The sequence below is a fragment of the Mobula birostris genome, chromosome 23 (assembly GCF_030028105.1).
Source record: "Mobula birostris isolate sMobBir1 chromosome 23, sMobBir1.hap1, whole genome shotgun sequence".
In the NCBI taxonomy this organism is placed as follows: Eukaryota; Metazoa; Chordata; class Chondrichthyes; order Myliobatiformes; family Myliobatidae; genus Mobula; species Mobula birostris.
Window position 1 is genome coordinate 12,614,238 of NC_092392.1, and position 26,705 is coordinate 12,640,942.

General features: G+C 44.0%; 1 protein-coding gene across 7 annotated transcripts in view; it reads right to left on the minus strand.

The window, feature by feature from the left end:
* Positions 1-617: 617 nt before the first annotated feature.
* flncb (filamin C, gamma b (actin binding protein 280)) overlaps positions 618-26,705 on the minus strand; it is a 66,534-nt gene continuing 40,446 nt past the window's right edge. For 2 of the 7 annotated variants that reach the window (XM_072240994.1, XM_072240997.1), the window contains 24 exons: positions 25,135-25,302; positions 24,709-24,832; positions 21,775-21,931; positions 20,846-21,035; positions 20,093-20,116; positions 19,259-19,506; positions 17,279-17,374; positions 15,804-15,903; positions 14,962-15,102; positions 14,369-14,497; positions 13,682-13,855; positions 12,953-13,114; positions 11,656-11,859; positions 11,152-11,304; positions 10,867-10,989; positions 9,187-9,426; positions 8,796-9,065; positions 8,415-8,552; positions 8,214-8,329; positions 6,845-6,977; positions 4,952-5,128; positions 4,285-4,503; positions 1,837-2,040; positions 618-1,611 (listed from right to left, as the gene is read on the minus strand). In XM_072240994.1, coding sequence (XP_072097095.1) covers positions 1,424-1,611; positions 1,837-2,040; positions 4,285-4,503; positions 4,952-5,128; positions 6,845-6,977; positions 8,214-8,329; positions 8,415-8,552; positions 8,796-9,065; positions 9,187-9,426; positions 10,867-10,989; positions 11,152-11,304; positions 11,656-11,859; positions 12,953-13,114; positions 13,682-13,855; positions 14,369-14,497; positions 14,962-15,102; positions 15,804-15,903; positions 17,279-17,374; positions 19,259-19,506; positions 20,093-20,116; positions 20,846-21,035; positions 21,775-21,931; positions 24,709-24,832; positions 25,135-25,302 — 3,878 coding nt within the window. In that variant the 3' untranslated portion in view covers positions 618-1,423. The remainder of the gene's footprint in view (positions 1,612-1,836; positions 2,041-4,284; positions 4,504-4,951; positions 5,129-6,844; positions 6,978-8,213; positions 8,330-8,414; positions 8,553-8,795; positions 9,066-9,186; positions 9,427-10,866; positions 10,990-11,151; positions 11,305-11,655; positions 11,860-12,952; positions 13,115-13,681; positions 13,856-14,368; positions 14,498-14,961; positions 15,103-15,803; positions 15,904-17,278; positions 17,375-19,258; positions 19,507-20,092; positions 20,117-20,845; positions 21,036-21,774; positions 21,932-24,708; positions 24,833-25,134; positions 25,303-26,705) is intronic. The other 5 variants (XM_072240995.1, XM_072240998.1, XM_072240996.1 and 2 more) reach the window with 3 other exon arrangements.

Below are 26,705 nucleotides of genomic sequence, written 5' to 3' on the forward strand. Positions count from 1 at the left end.
GCATGATGTGCTTGTCTTCAATAAGAGAGTGAATAAAATGACAGCTGAGAGAATATGCACAAGATTGAGAGGTTTATTTTATTTAGAGATACAGCATGGTATCAGGTCCTTCGAGCCCAAGCCCATTGCCCAATTACACCCATGTTACCACGAGCGGTGTAAGTGCTCAGAACCTCTCCCCCTTGGGACAGGTATCAAAAAACAAGCATGCAAAGGTTTAAAGAGAAAGGACAATTTTAAAGAGGAACCTGAAGAGAAAAGGTTCCATTTACACACAGTAGTCAAGAACTTGGGGCTCTCTACCTGCAGTAGCAATGGACTCAGATGCATTTACTCTATTTGAAACATTTGATGAAGGACACCATGCAGATAGTACAGCAGGCAACAGAAGTCATGGCTGAAAGGTTTCCTTCAAACTGAGATGGTTGGAGTCAAACTATAAGGATCAAATCAATGTTTGGACTAATAATCTTCCTGGATACCCCACTGAATTTAAGATTCAGATTAGTTTGTCTTCTCCACCAGGGTGCGGTGCAATGAAATAGTTTGCTTCTGTGAAACTCAGAGTAAACAGTATACGGGAATAATAAATACATGAGAAGAAGGTGACAATAGCATTGTAGCAGGTATATTTTATTATTCTTGCCAGACATGGGTAAATGTACCAAACACAAAGCCCGTCATTTTCATACAAACAGTTCTCTTAAAACAGACTGGGTAACAACTCCAGACACTGTAACCCACAAGTCCAAGGGCATATCATGTGCTGTTGAGCTCAGTTCCACGAGTACAGCGCTTGCTCCAAACTGTCAGTGCAATATCTGGTCAAGGCAACAAGTGAATGGAGAAATTGGAGAGCTGATAGATAGTGAAGGGAGCAGGAGGGACACGGGACAGGTGGGAGAAGATGAGCAAGCAGAAAGTGAATTATTAGTGAACCAACTCAAGTATATTGGGACAATTTAATAACCCATTTCCACCCCACTGTCAACCTTTCCCAATCACAGCACTGGGTCAAATCAGCCAAGGAGGGTGGCAATATACTTCTTGAAATCAGAAGTTTGTGGGTGTCTTGCTTTGGGAAGAGCAGAAGGTTGATGTGAAAGTGAAGCAGTCAGGCATGCAGCCAATATTGATTCATTTCAACACTCTCCAAAACAATTTCTTTCAGTGTTATTTGAGAAACGCTTGACCAAGGAGGAATGGCGGATTGTCTTGGTAAATTCAGGCAGCTTCTAAAAATCAGTTGTCTAGAGTGTTTGCCCAGAGAAACCCTCCCCACCAGCCACATCCCCAAATAACCCACCCGAATGGGCAACTTTGGTTTTTAAGTTAGTTTTTTTTTTTGTTTTTTCTACAAAACATTGACAGTTCAGATCCTCTGAGATGCAACAAAGGTTCCTCTAGACGACCAGTCAGTCATTCAGGGGACAGTAGCATGAAACGGGCTGCCAGGCACACACTCATCTCCCCACTTCACGATCAGAATGTAGTCACCCTTCTCCTTCACAGTGTACGTGACGTTGTAAACCCGGTTGCCCATGTGCTTCACGTAAACCTCCTCACAGGGAGCCTTCGGGCCATGTACTCCCACCATCAACATATTGGTTCCTGCAATGAACGAGAGTGGGTTACGTCACCACAGAGCAAGTGGTTCATGGCAAGATCACAGAAAGTGCATAAACTTATAGGTTCACTGTGTCACTGTACAGGCCAGTGACTGGGATTTCTCTCACCCAGCACAACTTAACCCAGGTTGTGCTTATAGCTTCATTTCTTTCAACCTCCCCGTCCCTGTGCCATACCCATGTTCCTCCCCAAATCCCAGATACCCACCTGCTTTGCTGCAATCCACAGTGAAGTTGTTCTTCTGCCCAATAAAAGCCTTGGTCAGGCCAGGCCCTCGAGCTACCACTTTGCTGGCATCAGATGCAAACTTGGGCATTGGTCCATACCCAGCAACTGTGGACGACTTGGTAACAGTTTCAACTAGGACAGTGGACGTCTCATGTAAACTATGGCCCCCAGACAGACGGACACCTGCGGTTGAACAAAGGTGAACGTTATGGTTGCCCTGCAGTGTAGGCCTCAGACCTGAACTCCCAGCTCCACCAACCTCCCATCTGTACCGCTTCACCTCTTCAAGCCCACAGGCTCGTCCTGCTCCACATTACACATTCCCAGTCTCTAATGCAGAGTCAGAATTAGATGTTAGTCATTAACCCGGAGAAATGACAGCACTACACTCCTGTGAAGTACAGTACCAGTGGAGATTAATATGTATCAAATAAGCTGAGAACAGAGGTCCAGGAATACAGTTGCCTCAGATCTTAAAGACAAGGATTTAAAGCAATTAGTAGAAAAATTAGAGTTGGGAGTCAGAGTGAAAGGGTCTTCACCCGAATGGTGGATGTCAAGAAACCACTGCTGATTGGGTGGTGAAGAAGCACACGTGAAGAGAGGGTAGTTGAATGTCAACAATTTTGATTAGACCATAAGACCTCGGAGCAGAATTAGGCAATTCAGCCCATCGTGTCTGCTCCACCATTCCATCATGGCTGATTTATTATCCCTCTCAACCCCACTCTCCTGCCTTCTCCCCATAACATTTAACACCCCAATCAATCAAGAACCTCTCTACCTCTACCTTAAACATACCCAATGACTTGGCCTGCACAGCCATCTGTGGCAAAGAATTCCACAGATTCACCACCTTCTGGCCAAAGAAAATTTTCCTCATTTGTTCTAAATGGACATCCCTCAATCCTGAGGTGGTGTAATCTGGTTTGTCTCCCCCACCATAGGAAACATCCTCCCCCACATCCACTCTATACAGACCCTTCAATATTTGATAGGTCTCAATGAGATTCCCCCACCTCCCCATCTCTTCCAATCTCCGGCGAGAATGGACTATGGATTGGGAGCTGAGGAGTGAGGTTAACCTGGTTAGCTCTATCATTTGTATTCCTTTTTAAAGATTTTATACTTACAGATTGGATTCCAGTCATTTGGGCCATCAGTTAAAATGGTGCAGCTGCTTATTTGGGACAGTATGGTGCTTAACTGGGACAGGAGACTCTGCAGAACAATTTCTAACTAGCGTCAGTCACTTGAACTTATGTGGCTGTTAGACGCTATACCATGCTTAGGATGAACAGTTTTTAAATAGCATCAGTTGCGTGTGTTTGTGTTCAAAAAGCAGTGATTTTGTCAATGATGTGGTTCTTGACGAGAAATAGCAGCAAGACAATTAAGAACTGTTTTGCTGACTGTGATTTCAAGCATTCAGGCTTGGAGACACCAGAAATGGCCGGGAATGAAAAATGAAACAATTTCACTACTTCTAATTAGGAGCCAAGAAGAACTTGAAGGTGTCAACAATTATGCTGAATGTTACAATAAAAATGAAGATATGAAGAATGCAATTGTCAAAAGCATTGCATGAAGGCAGTCCATTATCTGCACTGGATGCCTGCATTAATTCTGTTCATTTACAGTCAATCAAAAGAACATGGCAGCATGTGGGTTGTCGGTCATATCTGACTGACAGTGAAGCCACTGCGGGAGAGTTTTTAAAGTGGAAAACCCACTGCACTGGAACAGTTCCACTCTCTCAACCTCGAAAGTCCAGGACCAGTGGTATGAGTAGTTGTCGCAGACTGGGCTCTTCATTGGTAGTGAATAAGCACAACTACATCTGTGCCTTACGATGCCCTTCGCTCTCCACGAAGTGTTACAGAGCTGCCTTCCCGGCCGTTGTAAATCACTGTTCATCTCATCCACCCAGTGCGCTGGAGCTGATGTCATATGCTAGGACAGACACGTCTCTGTTTCACTGGGATATGAAGTCCGCCAGCTACTCTCAGTGTTTACCCTGCCTGTCGAAGCAGCCACACCCCAGTACGCCGTTGCCACATGCCATGGTACCACAAGTGAGAGCAGAGTGTCCAGTGGGGATCAAAAGGTGAGTGAGTTGGCTCAGAATGGACAGGACAAACTCCTTCACCAGAGGTGCTAACCCTCCATGGACACCCCATACACAGCATGAATTCCTCCATCGATAACCATTAGGAACAAATACAACAGTTTTATAGTTCTGTAGTAGCGCTGGTGTATAATAATTTATTCTGAAATTCATTTAAGTTCATAGTTTGTTACTCAGTTAAATGGTAGTTTGTCCTTTTCAACTATTTTCACAAAACTTCAGCTAATTAGGGCAGCTATTTAATAGAGAAGAAAGATTGTATATTTTAAATATCTATGATCCAATGAACCTGCACTCACCTGTGACCTTGGCCTTGAATGGACTGCCAACAATATGTTGAGGTCCACCGTATTTGATGGAGATCAAATAATTCCCGGGGGCCATTGGGGTGTAGATTACCTTATAACCTTCAGGACCCTCTTGGCAGTCCATCTTCACTTTGGACGGGCCATCGATGGTTACAGAAAGAGCACCAGCCCCAGCATTACATGTATTGACAATAAACTCTGAGGGCACTCCTGCACAAAAAAAACAAAATACAAAGGCCATCACTGAACAATCTCCCGTAACATAGATGAATCAAGTAACATAGCCCCCAAACCAATGTGTGTCTCATACCAAGATATGTTATACACACAGTTCCTCTAAGATTACTTCCAACCTGCAAGTCACACAGGTATCCATTGATCTGAATACATATCTCCAGGGAGGCATTTCTGAATTCAAGCTTGCAACATTCCCATTTTCTCATTGCCTGACCTATATATTTCCCACATTTTCTGTTGTTATCCCAGATATTACATCGTAAAACTCACCCCATGCCCTTCCCGCAGATTCCAGCCTGTGTTTTGCACCAATAAGTTGTTTTATATAAACAAATCACACCCGCTTAATTACATTCAGGGTCTATCTTCTGTCAGCTATCCCGTTAATGTGAAACACACAAAATGTACTGGGGCATTATACCTGTGACACCTCCCTCCAGTCCTGGGCCGTAGGCAGATACCAAGCCAGGGTCCCCAGTCTGCCCCGGCTCTCCCACTCGGATCCTGAAGGGGCTGCCTGGGATGTGGCAGGAGTTGAACTTGACATCGATTGAGTGGACGCCATTTTCACGTGGTATGAAGCGGATTGCCAAATTATCTGAGAACAGAAATAGTCTGGCGTTATCCCCAGGAACTGTATCGTTTTGTAAAGACCCGTCTCATGCTCCAAGGCATAGTGATGGAAAAACAGTGTGGTATAGCCTGGATTATACAATCAGCAGCCATTTGCACCTTGTTATTGTTGCTTTAATTCACATCCCAGCAAGGGTGACTGTCACCAAGGACCTTGGAGGGAGGGGGAAGGTGTCCACTGCAAGGCTCTTGCCAGCAGGAGCAACACCAAGCCCTCAGCGTGTCCCCCACCCCAACTTGCTTCCCTCCCCCCAGTGAAAAAAAATACAGCACCTATTGGAGTGATAGCCAAATCAGGAAAAAAGGCAAGAGGTTAGTACCAGCAATAAAGTCCAACCACTCCCCACCTACCAACAAGGCTGGGTGACAAGTGGAGAGACAACACTTCACTCTCCCATCCCATTAATACTCCTGCCATTCCGATGCCAAGCTCCTGCTCAAAGCCTTCAATATTCCATTTCACTCTGCCTGCTCCCTGGACTAACATCCAACAGTACTGAAATAGTTCTGATCTGGGAAGATCAGGAGATTGCAATTGGTAGAATACATGTTGAAAAGATTAGTGGTGGAAATAAGAGTTGGGGAGGGGCCAAACTATAGGGGGTTGTAAAATGAGGCCAGTTTCAAAAGGCAGAGCTGTTAAGCCAGGAAGTGATGTGGGTTAACAAGGCTAGAGGTGACCCATATAAGAGGACAACGGTAGTATTTTGGAAGGTAGAATGAGGAAGGTGGCCAGTTCAGTAGTACTGAATTATCAAGTCTGTCTGTAGCACTACATTGTAGCTATTATAAAAACTCATGAGCCAATAAACCATTCATTCAGAACCTGCTGGATAATCTGTAAAAAAATGTTTAAAAAATATCATACTACAAAAGGCATGGATAGGGGAATCAGATGCAGCTGTGTAGTTCACCTGTAGAGCAGAATTGGGTAATGTTTAAAGAGGTGTTGTTGACAATAAGATTGAAAGTTTTTCCTCTGGGGGGCAGATACAGTTTCAGTTTCTAGTGTTGTTGCCATTGTCACTGAAGGATTGGGTAGCAGATTGCCAGCACACTGCAGCTGATCCCTCACTTAATCTTCCTGCTACCAGTAGGTGGCAGTGAGAGAGTGAAGCACCAGAACAGCAGGAGGAGAAGATAGCTCTGCACAAGTTAAATGACCTTGCATTGTCCTTCCAGAAGTTTGAGTTACTGAAGGCTACAGGGGCCTGGATCTCGTGTTACAACTTTAAGCCTCAGGCAGCTGCTGTGAGAGAGGCCATGGCACATGGTGTGGGAATAATTGCTTATTCTGGGTCAGATCGATATCACCCACAGCCACATACACCACATCCAGCTGTGCTGGCTCCCACCTCCCCCGTCAAATCCACACCCTCCTGCCCTGCCTCTCCCACATACCTTGTTCTTGTTAGGAGTCTGGGACACAGACAACCCTCCATTTCCTCCTCCCTTTTGGAGATGGGCAAGAACAAAATCGCAGTCTTTGAATGCCCCACCAGAACATTACCATGAAATCAGTTAACAAAATTCACTACTGTTCATCATTGCTACTGTGTTAACTGTTGTGTGGTCGGATAGAGGGCAAGAGAAAGAACTAGCGGGGGGGGGGGTAGGGTGCAAGAGGACCTCCACCCCCTCCAAACCCCACACCAGCATTCTCTACATCCCAGTCACTTACCGCTGTCCAGCTCTGACATGTAACACTCCTCGACAGCCCCAGAGGGAGTCCGAACTTTTGCATCGATCACTCCTCTTGCTCCGTTCAGCTGGACTGCAAATGAGGCTTGTTGGTTGACCTTTAACCCCGATTCCTGGACACATTAAATAGATGACAAACTCTGAAAAACTGTTCCAAGGCTCAGCGGTCAGTACTTCACAGATTAGAGTGTGAAGGGCTTCTATACCGTTCCATCAAAACAAATGTGCCACAAGACGAAATCACAAGATATAGGAGCAGGATTAGGCCATTAAGCTCCGCCATTCCATCATGACTGATCCATTTTCCCCCTCAGCCCCAGTCTCCTGCCTTCTCCCCATATCCCTTCAAGCCCTGACCAATCAAGAATCCATCAACCTCTGCCTTAAATATGCATAAAGACTTGGCCTCCACAGCCGCCTGTGGCAACAAATTCCACAGATTCACCACTCTCTGGCTAAAGGAATTCCTCCGCATAGTTTAGACAGAAGGAAGCTGCATCTGCAGGAGTCTCAACCATCTCGCCATGGCTGGGTATTCAACTTGTGAACATAGAAAAGGTCATTTAAAATTGAGGCGTATAGGAATTTCATCTCACATGGGTGGTGATGTCGAGAGGCAGCGGCTCTGCTAGCTACACAATACTGAATAGCAGGGCAAGCTTTGACTGGACACGTGGCCCACAACTGTTCCCATTTTCTTTATTTTTACACATCAGCCATCCACGTCGTTGGATTAGGTTGTATATTTGCTCTTTTTGTTGTATTTTCCTTGTAGTTTAACTTTACTGTACTAGTTTGTATAATCACCTATATACATGTAACTGTTCCGTGAATTTTCTAGCAATTATGGTACAGCTGCGTCTATACCTTTCTAGAAGCTTCTTAGTTTTCTGTAGGTGTCTTGGCACTTGACTCTGGCTATTTTAAAGGTTAAATGTATCACTGGGATTTTGCTATCTCTGTCTGAGTACCTTTGTCTTTTCCTTTTTCTTTCTTTGCTCATTCTTTATTCTTCTAACACGTATTTAAACAGCCATAAGCAACATGTTTTATGCCTCATTCCTAACTGCTGAAGAACCTTTGGATTGCAAAATCATCAGAATCGATCAGTGTCCTCTCAGAGCTCAACAATTCTGTCTCTGGCATAATACAGGCTCCTTTGTGCTAACAGAATCAGCTGCTATTCAACTTCTGTAAAACTCATTCTTTCTGAAGCCATTTCAGGAGATTCAAACCACCCCTTTCAGTGCTGTTCACTTCCCTGCAGCTTCTCAACCCCACAACGTTCCGAACCTCTGCCCCACCCCTCTGTGAAACACAGCCACGTTTAGTACCCGCCCCCTACGCACCTGGAGACTGGTAACAGTGAGTCTGCGGGCAGCGTCCGAGGGAGAAGCAATCGGAACGATAAACGGGGAGTCTGGGATATGCTCATCATTGAACTTGATGGATACCTCATAGTCACCTGGGAAAAGAAGGGAAGTTCAACTCAAGTATTGATACACAAGGGTAAAAAGGGGAAGACAAACGATCCCATCCAGTTTACTGACCAGGTTCCTGTACAATGTAGGAAACACCACATGAGCCGTCCTTGCGATCTTCAAATGAGATCTCTGCTTTGCTTGGCCCTTCTACAGCAATGGAAAGACCACCAGCTCCAGCCTCACGGGTCCAGATACTGAATTCAGCTGAAGATGGGAGAAAGAGCTATGAGTGACAATGGGAGGAGTAGGCACATAATACTCTGTACATTCCTTAGCAAATCTACAACCCATTTTGTTCTTGCCATGACCAGTCTCTCTCCATACCCCATCCCTGGACTAAACTAATATTCCTCTCTTCCCCCACCAAGATTAGCCCCATTCCTGCCCTTCCCAAAATTGCAGCTATTCTGTACACATTTGCCTTTTCATTAATTAGCAGAGACTCACCAGGCACTGCAGCAATACCACGTTCCAAACCAGAACCCCCGGCTCGAACCTTGTGCGATCCTCCCTCACCCAGCGGCCCCACTGTGAACTGGAAGGGACTGCCAGGAACATGTTGGCCTCGGTACTTAACGTTGACGGTATGAGAGCCCATCTCTTGTGGTATGAACCGCACACTGTAAGTGCTGTCCTCCCCCTCAATAATTTCTGCATCAGCCATCTTCCCAGAGGGGCTGGTGACCTGTGCTGTCATCTCCTTAGCTCCAACTTCCACTGCAAAGAACAAAAGTTAGAATTACTTTTAATCACATAGCAGTACCACCCCATAAATATTGGTCCATCACTTCCTCGTCAAATGAAATTCCCGTCTTGTTTAATGCAGTCAGATGCACACCTTCACCCCTTGGGATACTGGCAAAGGTGCCCAGGCTTTCACGGCCCATGAACTCTCCAAAGACGTTGTGGAAAGGGTCCCCTCCAACTTGTGTTGATTCCTCCACTCTAACTTCTCTCTTAGTTTCCCCACCACGCGTTTTACTGATCTCAGTCCGTTCCGTGCGTGTGTAGGTATGGCTGCTGCGTGTGAAGGTCCTGGTCAGACGCTCCTGTGCAGACACCATCTGGAACCAGTTTCCTAAAAGAAAAAAAGGGAGAGGAAGAAAGACAGACCCAATGAGAAAAATTTTAGGTGACGTGGGGGGGAAATGCAATGTTGTCTATTTCAGCAAAATACGAAATAAAAGCCTATCTAAATGGAGTGAGGCAACGGAGCTGTGATAGCAATATGCTTTCAAGGCAATATAGCCATCCCTGCTCACATTTCTTTAACTCAATTAACTCAAGTGTAGATACATATCCTTCTCCCTTACAGCCATCCTCTCCATTCAAATCAATGTGCAGATACCCTTCTCCCTTACAGCTATTCCTCTCCCTGCAAATCAATGTGCTTCACTTTATCTGTGCCAGGTATAGTTTAGCTCAGGAACAGTATGTAGACTTCGATACAACACTGAGAAATGCACAAGTTAATACCATTCTTGAGAAGTCCAACATGGTTATTTAATCAGGAAATTCCCAGCCAGTTGTGTAGAAACGTTGGATTTCTGCACATTTAGAGGAAAATACCATTCTCCACAAGATTCAAGCCTTTATTCTGAAACAGATTCAGCTCACAATTTTAGAAATAGTTGTCACTGTCTCAAAGGACTTAGCCATTTAGGACTGAACTAGGAAGACATCTCTTCATTTAAAAGGATGGCGAATGTATGGAATTGTCCACCCTAAAGAGTTGCAGAGGCTCAATCCTTGATTTTATTCAAAACAGAACTTATTGATTTTGGAAGAAGCAAGGGAAGGAGCAAAAAAAAAAAAAAAAAAAGGCAGAAGATCGTATTGAACGACGGAGTAGTTGCAAGAGAGCACATAACCTATCCCCGCCCCTTTTCTGAATAGTCAAAAGTAAACACAGATAGATAGTGATACTCATGAACACCAAGGACAGATGAGCAGATCACTGTTACAAATAAGTACTTCACACTCACTGGGCACAAAATAAATAATCCACTTCTAAATGCCCAGGTCTTGTTGAACAAAGACATGGGTAATTGCATTATCTGATTCGTCCACCCAATGGCATCAAAAGAAAAATCTAAAAGCCAGAAGAATGATTTTTGAAAATTCTTTTTCCTACAGGCCCCAAGGTCTTCCAGACCCAGCTACTTCAGTTCTTGACCCACAGATTTCTATAAAAGAAGAACATATCTAAAGATAGAAGCTGTATGCAATTGCTTGACAAACCCTTCAGCTATTTCCATAAATGGTTCTTAAGTCAACATGTCTAAATTCTGGAGTTGCCTCAAATGAGTCAGACCCAGCAAGGTTTTCCTACTGTCATCCACGACCGGGCACATTTGCAAGGATCTCATTTTAAGAACAGTGTCCATTTGCAAAAGACAATGAATGATGTGCATAGATGATTGTAAAGAAAACCGATCAGAAAAATAAATTTCTGATCAGAAAGTTACTCTGCTCTGCAATAAGTGAAACTTTTCCTAGACCCAGGGGTTGAAAGTACCTGGAATCTTCAGATTCAGGTCACAGGTGCTACCCACAGTTGCTATGGAGGGTGCCTGTCGTCTTCTTGTGATACTCTCTTTAATTCTTCCTTCACCAGTCATCTTCACAGTGAAAGGACTTCCTGCAACAGAAATCACATGGTAATTAGTCGCAAGCTAAATGCAACCCACTATGTCATTCAGTCACTGAGCAACTTGCCGGGTAGGAGAAAACAAAATAAATAGGGTCACAGCATCAGCCCCGCCTGCCGTTGCAAATGAGCCCTCATTTTCCGGTTACTTACCTGGCACATGACGGTCAGCAAATTTAATGTTGATAATGTAGTTGCCTGGCTCAGTTGGGCAGTACGTGACTTTGCAAGTTCCGTCCTCCTGATCCTCACAGTTGATGTCAACTTTGCTGGGACCTTCAATGGACAGACCGAGCCCTCCGTAACCTGTGAATAGGTGCAAACAGTGTAACAAGAACAAAAGGATGCCATACTCCAAAGTTAAATACAATACCTCATTCAGACTTACTAATGTAATAATATTCATCACATGCTAAAGTCATTCAGTTAATCATTCTGAACACCAGCTACAACATCTCGAGAGAACAATTCTTCTACTCAAGTCACCTCAGGATTGCAGATTTCTTACAATTTGCACTCAAGGTCTGAGTGAACTGCCGAAAGACAGTTCGCAAACAAAATAAATTTTCCTGCAGCAAATACAGTTCCTGGATGAAAAAAGGACCCTCAAGTAACTGAGTCATTATTGAAACAGTCTTCAATGGAACCAGCTCTTACCTGCACCTCTTGTATCCACGATGAATTCTGACACCTCAAATGTTCGACCCTCCACCAGGCCTTTCCCAGAAACCTTCACTTTGGAGGCATCCCCAATCTCAGAGGCCCCCACCATGATCTTGAAGGGGCTGTTTGTGACATGACGGTTATTTTTCTTCACACTCACCACGTGCTCTCCCACCTCCTTCGGGGTGAACGAAATACCTGTTAAACAGGAGAAAATTGGGAATGAAGTCACTGGATGGCAAGAGCACCCAATTATAGAGGCTCCTCAACAACCAAACACTTGGCAGGCTGCTTTCAACCAACCTCCCCATCCCCACTTCTGAGAGGGGAAAAAAAACACCCGCCACCATGGAGGTGATAATCTTCCCAAATTGTACGCCTTCCAATTGTCAGACTAATATTCTATACAAAGTGAGAGAGGCAGGACCTTTGTCCACAGTCACTGTTGAGGTTTACCTTTACCAGAAATGCTATCCTAATCCCAGACATCCAAAAGGTTCCCATCTTAAAAATTACTAACTTAAGGAATTTCAAATCCTCAGTTATTTCTCACATACAATCTGGAATCTCATGTTTGATCTTGAGCTGTAAATGATCCTTTTGTCTATCTTGCTTGTACCTTAATAAATAAAACTCTTCAAATTGCATTGTTGGATTTCGGGGGACCGAGAAGCACACACAGTATCTCTGTGCTATTTGTAATGAAAAGGTATCGTAGGAGATCGTTCATTTTGAAACTTACTACTGCATTCATTTGGATAAGGGCAGACCTCATGCTCTATTTCATTTCCCTTAAAACCACTATTCAAAAAAGAAAATCCAGGGAGCTCAGACTTGGAAAGTTTTAATTGAATCCCAGCTTTTATTTATTTATTTTTGGAAGACTCTGGAATGTCAGAAAATGAAAAATGCTCCCTGATCTCACTCCTAGTGGACCAACTCCAAGTTTACATTACATTTGTTCTGCAAAGATCAAGTAACTGGAGCCTGTAAAACTATTTTAACTAATAGAGCATGGTTTATACAGTTCTTCCACTCTTTACACTGATATGACACAGACTTGTCCAGTTAATTTCAAGTTTCATATTGGTGTCACTGTGCCAAATCTCCAAACTATTATTCTAGATATGTAGCACCCAAAACTGAATCCATATTTTCTCAGATAGATTATTCTTCAATAAAAACAAAGAAACATGTCCTCCCTTTGGTAAATGTCTAACTGCTACCTAGTGTCTATTAAAGATGTCCAATCATCTTCTAGCTGTGCCCTCCGTTCATGTCCATGTCTTACCAATGTGCCTGTTTGGCAGCCTCTTTAGCAAGCAGGGCTCCTCATTCCCCGATGGGGCTTTGATGCTGGCATTCAGCAGACTGAGGTCTGTCTCTGTAATCTTCAGTGAAACTTCGGTTGATGTGCCAACATTGAGTTGAGAAGTCCTCATCGAGTCATCACCTGCACAAAACGGTTTCATCAATACATTTGCTTCTCAAAAGACAAATATTCCCAGAACCCTTGCAATTACTTCTCCCATCTTCAATCAAGGTGGCCATTGGACTGGTCGGAGGACAGCTATTAAAGTGGTTTATGCAAGTGCAACCTTCATGGCTGCCCAATGGCATCTGCACACACAGTGCATTGTTAACCCTTCCCTTTTGCTAATAGACCATTCCAAAGTTGATAACTGCAGCACAGAGTAGATACAGATCTCTCAGCCTGGACTGCACGTGCTGCAGAAGGCTCTCGGTGCTGCTCTTCCTGCCAGTGGGTGCTCTGCTCATTTTACTTTCACCAAGTAACTTGAGAACCAACCCCATCTTTCTGGATCTGGTTGAGTGGCTGTGCTTTCTGATTAATGACCGAGCTCTGAACAGAATGAAACTAGCACCAGCCCAAGTTACAATGCCAGTTTCTGCTAAATCCTACAATATTTGTAAAGGCATCTTACCAAGAGCACGGAGATTCTTTAGGGATGTTAGTTGAAAAAGAAAATAGTAATGGACTACAAGAGAGCAAAGTTACCTGTGATCTTGGCTGTGAAGGGACTCCCAGCAATGTGCTTATCATCAAATCGAACAATAATATTGTAATCTCCGGGGGCAGTGGGCAGGTATGACACCGTGCAGGTCCCATCCTTGTTGTCTTTACATGTGATTTCAGCTTTAGAGGGACCTTCCACAGCAAGGGACAGGCCACCTATGGAATGAAATAAGACTGTCTTGGCTATCTGCTGTACCAATGAACTGTAAACTTTCCCCACCACTTATCTCACCACCCCCTCCATTTTCATTCCATTACTGTCCAACCCTTCCCACTTACCAAGGAAGGTCACTTCCAGTCCCTCCATGTCTTCATTAGTTTTGTTCCCCTCCCCTCACCCACCTCAAATCCAGAACATTATATTGTTTTCCCAATTATAAAATTATTTTCACACCAACACTTCTAGATATGTAGATCCCACACTTTCCTGATGAAGGGTCTCACACCTGAAACATTAATCGTCTTTCTTTCCACAGGTGCCACCGGTTTTTCCAGCACTTTGATTTTAATCCCGCACTAACTGGCTCAACCCTTGCTTTCTCCTCAATGAGCAATGCTTTAGACTTCTCTTTCCCTCACCTAACACACACACACACCTCACATTGTATAGGAACAGTCCCATTAATACCTGCTACTACCTGCAGAAATTCAGTGTTGGCCCACACGTACCTTCTCCTGCATCCTTGGTGACAATGGTGAACGTTGCAGGCTTGTTCACCATCCCATGGCTCAGACCAGGTCCAAATGCAGTCACATGACCACTGTTAATGGCATCCACGTAGAACTGCAATGGGCTACCTATAACGTTAGAGAAGTAGAGGTCAGAAAGGGTGATAACCGCCCCCCCCCCCTCCAGGATGCTGCAATTAGGAAGAGACAATCAATTTGGTGTTTGGTTCAGTATCTCCTTCATGGTATTAAGTTTAGAAATGGGACTTCCTCTAAGTATGCTGGAATGCTATGGGTTAGTCCCCATCCCGGATGTTGGTAGCAGGGCCAACATGATGTTACATAATCAGATGGAGTACTGCTCGCTGGAGGTGAAGGTGGGACATACATGGTGCTGTAGCACCACCAAGATCATTCGGGTAACTTGTGGCTGCTATTTCACATAATTACAGTCCAATCAGAACAAGATGGCAAGGCGAGTACTGGTAGAGTAATCACTGGCCACCCAGGAACAAACAGCTTCAGTTAGAGTCAGTAGCCAGTTCACAGTGTCAATATGCCGACAGGTCACACACCGAGGTTTGGCCACATACCTGGGATATGATTCCCATCATACTTGATGTCCATCTCATGCAGACCCTTCTCGATGGGAGCGTATTTTACTGTGACAGTCCCATCCTTATTGTCAGTTATGTGTGGGCGGCCAGTTTTACCAGATGGCATTCGGACTTCACCTGAGACACAAGGAATATTTCAGAACAAGGAGGAGGAGATTGCCAGCTTACAGAAGCAGTAAAAACTTGAGAAATTCGCTGACATAGTAGGAACAAAAGTCTAGTTAATTTAACAGCTGTCATGGGGAAAATGCTAATAGTTATTATTAAGAAATGTTATTAAAAAGGTGGCGATTATAAAAACAAGGTCATTCAATGAAGTCAACATGGTTGTGAAAGAGAATCCCGTTTGACTCAAATCATCTTCTCAATTTTGGTGAGGCATCAGAAGTTCACGTCTCATTCAGGAAACCTGGGCCACAAGCCAATAAATCTCTGCACCACCCTAGTTTTCAGGTGATAATTTAAAGTTCTCATCTATCTTCTTGAGTGGACACAAGTCCCCAATGTATCTGAATGGTGGAGCTCTCCACACAAGGTTGTTAAAAAAAAAAAGACTTACAAACAGAAATGTGTTCACCCTTCCAAAGCTCTCCCTGGCAATGAAGGACATGGTCCCTTCTCTCAAAACAGAGATGAGGGAAAGGTTGGGGTGACTGTTCACCCTCCTTAACTCGTATCACTAGAGTCCAGGAATTCAGCCTTTTCACTCCTAAGTGAACAACAACACACAGCCTTGGGGCGCTACTGGCCACAACACGCATTATCACTCTGACTGCGTGAAACGTCCTTGACAAGGATTGCAAGATTTTCTAGCTTACCTGTGATTTCTCCCTTCTGGACAGTGAAGGGAATGACCAGGTTGAATGGGCGAAGACCATGTTCCATTACATCGGTAGGGACAACAGACTCTTCAGTGGCCTGTGGAGTAAAACCATAACTAGGGCTTATAGACCAGAAAGTAAGAACACAATAACAAGACAGAGAAAGTGAAAAGGAAAGACAGAGTAAGCAGAAAGTTTAACAGACTACTATCAGGAAGTATGGAACGCTGTGATCTGGGTTATTTCAGAGCGAAGGTCTATAAAAGAATGATTGGGTTCAGCTTCAAAATGGGGCTAGATCAGGAACACGAGGAAAGGGAGATGAAGGCAGCAAACTGCACTGGGATCCAGTAGTTTGGAGATTACAGTTCTGGGATTGGCTAAACTCTTACACAGGAGAACATGGACAACACTGATTAGAATCCTCTGAAACAAGGCATGGAACTGGCTGAATTTCCAGCTCCATATGCCCACCGACTGATGTCAGCCACTCTCTCCAACCAACACAGCTGGTAGGAGTCACTCATGTCTCACAACCACAGAGTCATGTGACTGAGATCCAACTTCTGGAACAAGGACATTCTCCTTGGCTGGAGCTTGAAGCAAAGAAGAAAGTAACCTTGAGGCAGATAGGACATCATGGCACATCAACAAATGGTCCTCCATTTCAGTCCCACCCCTTCTCATCCTGGTTTCTGGGGACCAAGTCTAAAGACTCTGGTGCTGACTGGCCACCCCAGTGTAGGCAGTGTGTTTCTCTGGGGAATTCAAACCGATCCTTGTAATTACACTATGAATTTACTTGATACTTAAGGTGGTCAAACAGAGCATACTCTGTCCCATTGATAAATCTGTACAATACTTTCCCCTGGAGTTGTTTAAAAGCCAATGAAGCAACTCAGATTTGAGCCAGGTATAAAAGATAGAAGCTGATGGAGGTGCGCAGACCTCTGGATTAAATTAAGTTGCAGGTGCAGAAAAGCATCTCTCCCTTTCATATGAATGGTACATTTTTGTGTTTTTAATCAAATGATCTCTGAGGAGTATCCTGATCATATACAGCTTGCCAAGTAGGGAAACTCACCAACAACGTGACCGAACTTCATTCAGATAATTGTCTCAAATGTTCACGGCAGAGAGAAAATATGTAGAGATTTACTTGATTTAATAAGCTTCATAATAAAGAGGAAGAGAACCAGCCACAGAAGAAAAAATAAACATCAGACATGACCATTACTGGAGTGAAGAGATAAGACGTACTCCAGTCTGCAGCTAGAAACTAGAAGATTCAAGAAAAAGGAAGCGACGGGCAGATCAAGAGCGTGAAAACAAGCCAGACTATATAAAAAAAAACCATGAACTGACTAATAAGAGGAAAGAGTAAAATATTAGAAATAAGATGGTGGGGACAGAGAGGAAGGATAGAATGGAAGTCCTGCTTGAAGAGAATAGTTGGTGGTTGAATCTTATACCCAGTGTAGTGGATAGCCAGCACGGCAAGGCACGTAGGGCTGGTGTAGCTGCAGGGTATCACAGGGCTCCTCAATGATAGGGATGGCATCGCAAGCCTATGATTGGAGCAAGCTAGAAGTTAAACAAGTCCAACACATTTCCCAAAACTTGTATCTGAAAAAAAAAAATCATCTAAAGAGCACCAGTGTTGGGGTTAGGGGGAAACATAGCAGCAATGAAACAAACCAAGAGCTATGACTTAGGGAAATCAGTTGTGGCTCCGTAAGCCAGCATTCTTCAAAATTATTCCTTCCATTTTGATGTTCAGGTGACATGTCCATTTTGTAATGGTCTGGGGTGTTCTCAGCAGAGGATGGTGTGAGAGAAACACCCATTCAGCTGGACCTAAATAAACACTGAGGCACAGAGATCCATACAAGGACAGAGGCCACACGCTACAGATAACTTGTTCTCCACTCATTCCAGCTTTTCTTCACCCTCCATGCATCTAGAGTGTTCTACTTTCAGTTTTAAACTCTGCATTCCACACATGGAATCTAGGTGTTGAGATTGCTGCTTCATAGCCTGTAACACCGATTGAATTTAAAGGATCTGGTATTGAATGGGTCCCAAATCAGTGAGCTAGGGCCGATGGAATGTACGCCCATCATCTTGGAAGGACCAGAACACACAACAGTATGCTACTTTACAGCTAAACAGAGACTGGTCAGACCCGAGCAGCAATACCGAATTCAGTTCTGGATGCACCGCCCAAGAAAAGAAAAGCTTGCATATTGGTTTGGAGCAGAAGTCCAAAGAAAAGTTGAATTCACTGAAATATAGGCGATTAAGGGGTTATTATTAGAGGTGTTCAAGTTAGTTAAAGAATTTGATTTGGTGGATGACGAGAAACTATTTCACCTGATGGCAAAGTTCAGGACAAAGGGACACTAAATTGAGAAAAGAATCCTCCTCCTACCCCTCTTCTCACACATAGCCAATCTTTGAGTTCAAACTCCTTTTCACACCTACAGCAGAGCTCTACTCCTCACCTGGGCCTCTGCTCAAGCGATATCCCCATTTTAGACCCTTAAGCCAAAGAATTCAAAGGCGTTACACAACAAACTCCTCCCTTGGATCAGACATTAGTCACAATGTCTTTTCACTGAACTGCTGTTGCAATATAAAACAGTGACAATAAATCTGATACTTATTACAATGGTGATCTTAAAAGGTACATCACATTGTAGAAAGATGACAGAAGTTAGTTAGAATATGGTTGCAGGATCCACTAAAGAGCTGTTGAAAACGTTCCCCATCACTGATAGTTCCAATTGCCCTTTAATTCCCCTTCAAATTTATATTCAATTCTACAATGCTAGTAGAATCTGCTTTTTAAATAGTTGAAGCAGATTCATAACACCACACTGCAATAAAACTTTCATTTTTCCTTGGAATCTTTACCTCATGCCTTGGTATCTGACTGTTCTGATTCTCAACTATCCAGCCAGTGGGAAGTTTTCCCTCATTTCTCATATATCCAAGATATTCAGAACTTCTACCAAACTCTCTTTTAACTTTTTTCTGCCCAGAAAATACAATTGAGTTTTTCTAATATTTCCATATATCTGAAGTCCCTCAACCTTGGTACCATTCTCTTGTAAATCCTTTGCAAGGTTTTTAAACCAATGTTCCTAAAAGGTTTGAAATTAGCTACCACAATCATTAGGTCCCAATTTTTTTTTCTAAAATGAAAAAGTTTAGTGTAATATCTTTTCTTTAATACTTGCTGCCTGTACCTATAAATAGAGCTCCCTCAAATTCAATTGGTCCCGAAATTTATTCTGCTTCCAAATAGCATTTGCAGACACAGCCACATGCACTTCTGGACCAATTTTCAATTTCTACGATGGATAATATCACGTCACTTCATGCTTACATTTAATCATGAGGTTAATGGATGCTAATATAATTGATGCTATTTGGTTGGCTTTACTTACCACCACATGGAATGGGCTGTTGGGGACGAGTTCTCCGCCAAAGCGGATGGTAATGACATATTTGCCTGGTTCTGGTGCCGTGTAATAAATGTCAAATGTTCCATCTTGATTTTCGACCACATCAACATCCAGCTCAGCTCCATCAGGGGTCGACACCTTGCACGTGACCTTCCCTTTGCCAGCTGCCTTGGCATCCACAGTTATGACCGTCTCCTGGCCAATCTGGATGGTTGGACCAAGTCCCGCCCCTGGAAATGGATTGGGTGCGACAGTTAATGGAGGGTGCCACTCAGCCCAAGTTCTACACGCGGTGACAAGTTACCGACATGTTGCTTTTGTGGGGCGGGACTCCATCACCGGTTAGGACCCACAGAGTTGGCAGTGAGCATTAGAACAGCCTGCAGACCAGGTTGAGATAGACAGCGGCACCAGGAGCAGTCCATCTCCCAACACAACACATTCAGTAAAACTAGAAGATACTCAGTGAAGGGCAGTGGAGCAGGATCAGAGAGGTGGCATTGAGTAGTCGTGGTATGGACAGGACTGGCCTGGTAGATAGTCAAACTGAAACAAATCTTTGAGTCTTGTCACCTCAACCAAAACAACAGCAGGGCCACAGTGATCCCTGGTTCTGGGGACAAAAGAAAAAATGTGAGCTGGGGTTCAGAGTCCAGCTACAATGTTCCATTAACTCTGATTAGATAGGGGGAAAAAGTAAATCAGCCAGGGCTCTTGCTGCAGATGACTGACTGGTGAGGTGAGTGCTGGGGTTTGGAAGTTCCTGGTTTACAGTGGCTGAAGAACTGAGTTTGAGTTTGGAGGATGTTCACTCACCTAGTCCATGGCCGCCGATGGACACTGTGGGGGGAGAGCAGCCGGTTAGAAACTGTCACCCAGAAACTCAGAACACAGATTAATCGACGTTAGCAAGAAACACAAAGACACGCAGGAGAGGTTGAAATAAATCCCTGGATTCTTGTGGCATCAGTTCATGCAGCTGTTGGGGCACAGGCTGGCACCCACATCTCGCAGGGTCCCCCCCCAAAAAAAAAAACTGCTCACACAAATGAGCAAAGTTACTCCATGGTTGGGACCCTCAATCCTTAGCCATCCCCAATCAAATTCCAAAATGTCAATTGGTCAGAAAATAGTAGACAAACATGTGAGATCCAGCAGGTGATATCCCCAGGGATCTGTATCCCAAACCATTGACAGGAGCTTGGTTAGGCCTTGATAATGGTGGCAACCTCATGCCTTTACAGTCCCAGAGTGATTACAGTCCTGAAATCCCTGGGGCGTAATGAGAACAGGAGCATCTGATGAAACCATACCACGCCACCCCACCAAATTCAGTCCCAGGACTTCCTGCCTCTGCACCAACCCCTAGACCACATCTCTAAAGGCCAAGTCTGAGGTCTCCAGGGATCCACCTTCACCTCCTCTCTCAAATTTCCACACAGTTGCTGTAGCCAGTTGCAGGATCAGAGTCTCGTTCCCAGCCTGCAGCCGCTTGGGGGAAGCTGGCCATTTATTTACTTCAACTTCTCCCTGCTCAAACAATTAGATGGACAGAACCGCTGACTGTACCTGTTACCAGACACTTGCTGGCATCTCCAGATGGAATGGCGTGGATTCGATATGGCGAATAGGGGATTTCATCTCCTCCATATTTGATAGTAATGGTGTAGTGCCCAGTCATATCAGGGACATAAGACACTGTGTATGTTCCATCTCCATTATCACGGATGTTAGCTTTCTTTGGTTTGCCTTCTGGGTCCTAAAAGGACAATCAATATTACCGATATCAAACTGTAGAGGACTGGGGCCTCAGCCCTCTCCCACCAAGGCTTTACATACACTGCCCACACTCACACCCACACACACCCCAACAACAAGAGCAAACTTCATCTCTACATATGAGCAACAGATTTCAGGGGGTAAATATTCGATCTGAGTGCTTATTATTCTATAGTTCTTTTGGTTGGCGCACAGACAGAAGATCACAAGCTGAAGCTTCCGCTAAACACTCTCTCATAAACACAAGAGATTCTGCAGATGCTGAAAATCCAGAGGAACAAACAAAATGCTGGAGGAAGTTCACAGGTCCGGCAGCATCTATAAAGGGGAATGAACGGTCAAAGTTTTAGGTCGAGACCCTTCATCAGGATTGAATATTCCCTCAAGTATTTGTTCAGAAAGTGCAGGTTGTACCAAAGTTCAGGAATGCAGCCACATTCCATTTCACTTCAGATTTGTCAAGGATCAGGAACAACAGAGCCATACAAACAGCCTGGAAGAAGGGGCAGGTCACTGGAGATTTGTGCTGTTCCAAGCCACAAGCTGTTTTCAGAAATGATCAAAGCCTGGAACAAAGCAATGTCATCTGTGCGTCAATTAACGGAAGTTCATATCAGTCAATGCCTCGTTGGAAACAATTGTGCACAGAATGCAAGCTTCCTGGCCCTTGGTCATACTGCATGTTCACCTAGGCGTTACAAGATATTCCCCAGACTTACAATGATCTGGACGGTGAGCAGTCCTTCACCAGCATCCCTGGCATCGATAGTGAACTCGACAGGGAGGCTAGCTGGCACTCCAGAAGCATTCAGCCCTGGCCCGCTTGCTCGTACCTTGCTGGCATCGTGAGTTGGCAGAACCTTGATCTTGAAAGGACTGGGAGGGGAAGAAAAATGAACACAAATTAATTGCCTCCTGGGAAAGTGGCTTTTAATATCGAAAGCCAGCATGGCTCCCTTTCATTACAGGGGAAAATAGCAGAGAGATGAAAAGAATTGTGCAGATGATATGGTATACTTAGGCTTCAGGAAAACATCTTTGATTAAGTACTATTTAAACTTTTTGGAATATTAACTCTTGTGGGCTAATGCAGTAGCAGCCCTAATGTAAGCAGTTCGAAAGTACATATACATTTACTGAGATTTGTTTTCTCGCAGGCATACTCAATAAGTTCAAGAACCAATGAAAGACCACACCCAAAAGGATGACAAACATGCAAACAATCAAAAAGACAACACATTGTGCAAATACAAAAGAAGAAATAAATAATAAATAATAGAGAACATGAGATGAAGCAGTCCTTGAAAGCGAGTCCATAGGTTGTGGGAACATCTTAATGATGGGTCAACTGAAATTATCCCCACTAGTTCAAAAGCCTGACAGTTGAGGGGTAATCACTGTTCCTGAACCTGGCGGTGAGAGTCCTGAGGCTCCTGTACCTTCTTCCTGATGGCAGCAGCAAGAAGACAGCATGTCCTGGGTGGTGGAAGTCCTTGATGATGGATGCGGCTTTCCTGCGACGGCGCTCCATGGTGGGGAGGACGTTACTCGTGACAGACTGGGCCGTATCCACTTCTTTTTGTAGGATTTTCCATTCAAGGCTATTGGTGTTACCATGATACAACCTCTAATCCCCCTTGGATGCCTGGATCATGAACTTCCAACTTCCTCCTCTTGAATTCAATAATCAGCTCCTTGGTCTTGCTGACACTGAGTAACAGGATATTGTTGTGTCACTCAGCTAGATTTTTAATCTCCCTCCTATATGCTGATTTGTTCGTCACCACCTTTGATTCGGTCTATGACAGTGATGTCATCTGAAAAGTTAAATATGGCATTGGCGCTGTGCTTAGCCACACAGTCATAAGTGTAAAGTGAGTAGAGCAGGGAGACAAGCACACAAACTTGTACTGAAGTTGTGGAGATGTTGTTGCCAATCTGAATGGACCGGGGTCTGCAAGTGAGGAAGTCAAGGATCCAATTGCACAAGGAGGTATTGAGACCAAGGTCTGGAAGCTTATTGATTAGTTTTGAGGGGATGATAGTATTGAATGCCAAGCTGTAGTCAAATAAAGAGCATCCTGATGTATCCATCTTTGCCATCCAGATGCTCCGGGGTTGAGTGAAGAGTCAATGAAATTAGATCTGCTGTTGACCTGCTATGCCGGTAGACAAATTGGAGCAGATCCAAGTTGCTTCTCAGGCAGGAGTTGATATGTTTTATCGCCAACCTCTCTAAACACTTCACAGTGGATGTAAGTGTTACTGGGTGATAGTCACTGAGGCAGGTTACCACATTCTCCTTAGGCACTGGTATAATTGAAGCCTGCCTGCATGGGTACCTCAGGCTGCCGAACCAGGAGTTCCTTTGCCCTTTTTGATATATTAATGTAGGAAATGCAAAGTTGTGATGGTACATCAACAGGAGCAATAATAAACAAAAAGTTACTTCATGAAAATACAGAAGCAAGCATCTGGGTCCAAATTCACATATCACAGTACCAACCCCAATTAAGACCATGAAAATAATTGAAGCACAGGAGTACCGTAAATTCCTAGAGATGGAGAGAATTGAAAACGATTACTAAATTTGTGTAGGGCCGATCTTGAGAATTGCCCTTCTGTTCTGCATGGAGAAGGAGCAAACAAAAAAAAAAAAGTTACAAACCAATAACGAATTGCAAGGTCATATCTTGTAGGAACGATTCAAGGGCTGGAATTCAAAATAAAAAACAGTCTAGATTAAGGTTAAGGAGAAGAAAAAAAAATCTTATTAGATTACACAACCAAATTTCAGAACTGCAACTCAATGTGCATTCAAAGTTCAAAGTAAATTTATTACCAAAGTATATATACATCACCATACCCAACCCTAAGATTCACTACATTTAGTTCATGGAGAAGAAATCTCTACCATGGATGTGTTAATGTTTATGGAAAGGACTTCACAGGGGAAGTTGAATACAGGACCTGAAGTACAAAAAACACCAATGAATCCAAATGGAAGTTTTTTCCCCAGACAAGATTTAGTGTGGAACCTATTACGAGCAGAACATATACACAGAAGTAAAATTGTGACAAAGAATAGGAAGGATATGTCACTAGGGTTTAATGGGGGGGAAGGAGGATGGATTGTAGTTTGTCTGGAGCACACGATGGTTTCAATAGCTTTTCTTTGATCTAAATACAACACCATTCCAAAGTTTTCAGATGACACAGGTTAAGAAATAAAATATTACAAAATAGCCAAGTGAAATGGTCAGAGATATGGCATATCAAATATAATGCCAACATATCAAGTGCTTTGAATTTCAGAATGATTCAACGCAAATGGATGACGTCTGGTCAATTGAGCCATTGGTAGCAACGGCATGGCTACAATTAATCCCACTCCCTTGCTCTTTCCCCAATACCCTACACATTCCCCACCTTCAAATACCTATTCAGCCCCCTTTTTAAAAAGGCATTATTGAATCTACTTCAGAGCAGTCCTGATTCACGAATTCCTGCAAATAAATTTTATTTCCTCTGGCTCTACATTCATTATCTAAATCTGCATTGTGCACTCCATTAAAACCCTTCAAAATCTGGACACCCCTTAAACTTTTCCAGCTTCTCCAGTAACGTGGAGAGAAACAACAGCTGATGCTTACCTGCGTGGAACCTCCTGGTCTGCATATTTAACAGAGACAGTGAAGGGGCCGTCTGTGGTTGGGGTGTAATGAACAGTGTGTGTTCCGTCCCCCTTATCAATGACTTTCGTTGGCTCCGATACACCTGGACAGTACAAAGAGGGTCATAACGACAGCCATTTCCACTTCCTTCAATCGTCCCTCTCAGAACCAGTTCTCTATTCCTACCCATCCCCCACTACCACCCAAACACTGAGCAATACTGTCTCCATAGCAAACACCTATTCCTTCCCAGAAAACAAATACCCCTCCCAGAACAGAAACCCTAGCCCCTTCTATTCAGAAGCTTGCTCCACATCCACCCAAACTGCACAGCCTCCCTCAAAATACATCCCCAAATCTTTAGGTTTTCCAGTACAAGCTGGAAAGCACAAAGCCAAGACTTACCTGTGGGCCGGAGGACCAGCACTTCGAGTGGTGCGAGCCCGGCTTTGCTGCAGTCGACCGTAAACGTCTGAGGTACAAGTGCCCGCACGCCGGTGCCCAACCCAGGGCCCATGCACTTCACTTTGCTTGGATCGACCAACTCCTTCACGGGCACACGGAAAGGACTTCCTATCGACATAAAACATAAAAGGTGTCACCCGGCGTCCTGGACTTCCCTGGCAATTTACGTGCTAATGAACTACCAAGCCTGGCAGCGAAAGGAGGAGGGATAGATATGGGGCTCGCAACCCCATCCCATAAAAACCCAGAGCTACAGAAACACCAACAGAAGCTCCAATGACCACACCCTGGAAAAAGAAGGAACATCAAATATGGGCTACACTAGGATCAGTTTGCAAGACTGGGCCGGGAGGGAGGACTCTGGCAAGCTGCTGTCCGCAGGCCTTGTCCCCGTATGGGTGATGGACTAAGAAGAAGAAACAGCCTAATGGACACATGGTTCTATGGAATTCAGATACACAACCCTAGGATATTGTTTTATACCAACAACTTCAATTACACTGTAAACCAGCGGTTTAAGCTTGCCGTGCCTGTCAATTGATTCAAGACAAGTCTGTCCTAAATGGAGAAAACAGGTTGGGTACAAGTTATAGTCTCCAGAACTTAGAATAATTAACTTTGAAGATATCAGGCACAAAAGGAAGGGACAAGGCACCCTTCCGCCTGATTAGAGAGCCAATTATTGGCGTCAACTCGATATATCGAGGCAACTGCTCTGCACGAGACCACAAGACACGGGTCAGTATTTCACAGGAACCAACCTTCCCTCTATTGCCTGTCTAACTACTCACTGCCTCAGCAAAGCAGCCAGCATAATCAAAAACCCCACCCATCCTGGACAATCTTCTTTCACTCCTCTCTATCGGGCAGAAAATATAAAAGCCTGAAGGCACACTTCCCCATGCCCAAGGACAGCTTCTATCCCACTGTTATCAGACTCCTGTACAGACAGACTGCTTGTATGAAAAGGCATCATACAAGCGTTATGATCCTGCACTTTAACATTCACCTGCACTGCATGCTTTTGGTAGCTCTCACACTTTATCCTACATAGTTTTCTTTTACCTTATTCTAGATCAATGCACTGTGTAATGATCTGATCTTTATAAACCGTATGGAAACCTTTCACTGTATCTTTGTACATGTGACAACAATAAACTAATACAAGATGGCAGCCATTTGGAATGGCAACAGGAAGGTTTTCATTCCCTCCCCAGAAGAACTGCAGAACTTTGAAATCTTCTGCTTGCAAAAGGCTGTGGATACAAATCCAGATAGATTTGTAGATGACCTTAATGGGTCTTTGGACACCTATAGGAATCTGGCATTTGGGAATAAAGCAGGAAAATGGAATAGAGTAGATTATAGACAATCGGCAATTAACTCATTATACATTGGAAAAGTTGGGAAGGGCCACATGGCCAAACTCTCTCTGGTTAACAGTATCCTTGTAAATAGGAGAAATGATTTTGCTGCAGGGAGAGAGACAGAGACTGTGAGGGGATCATCTC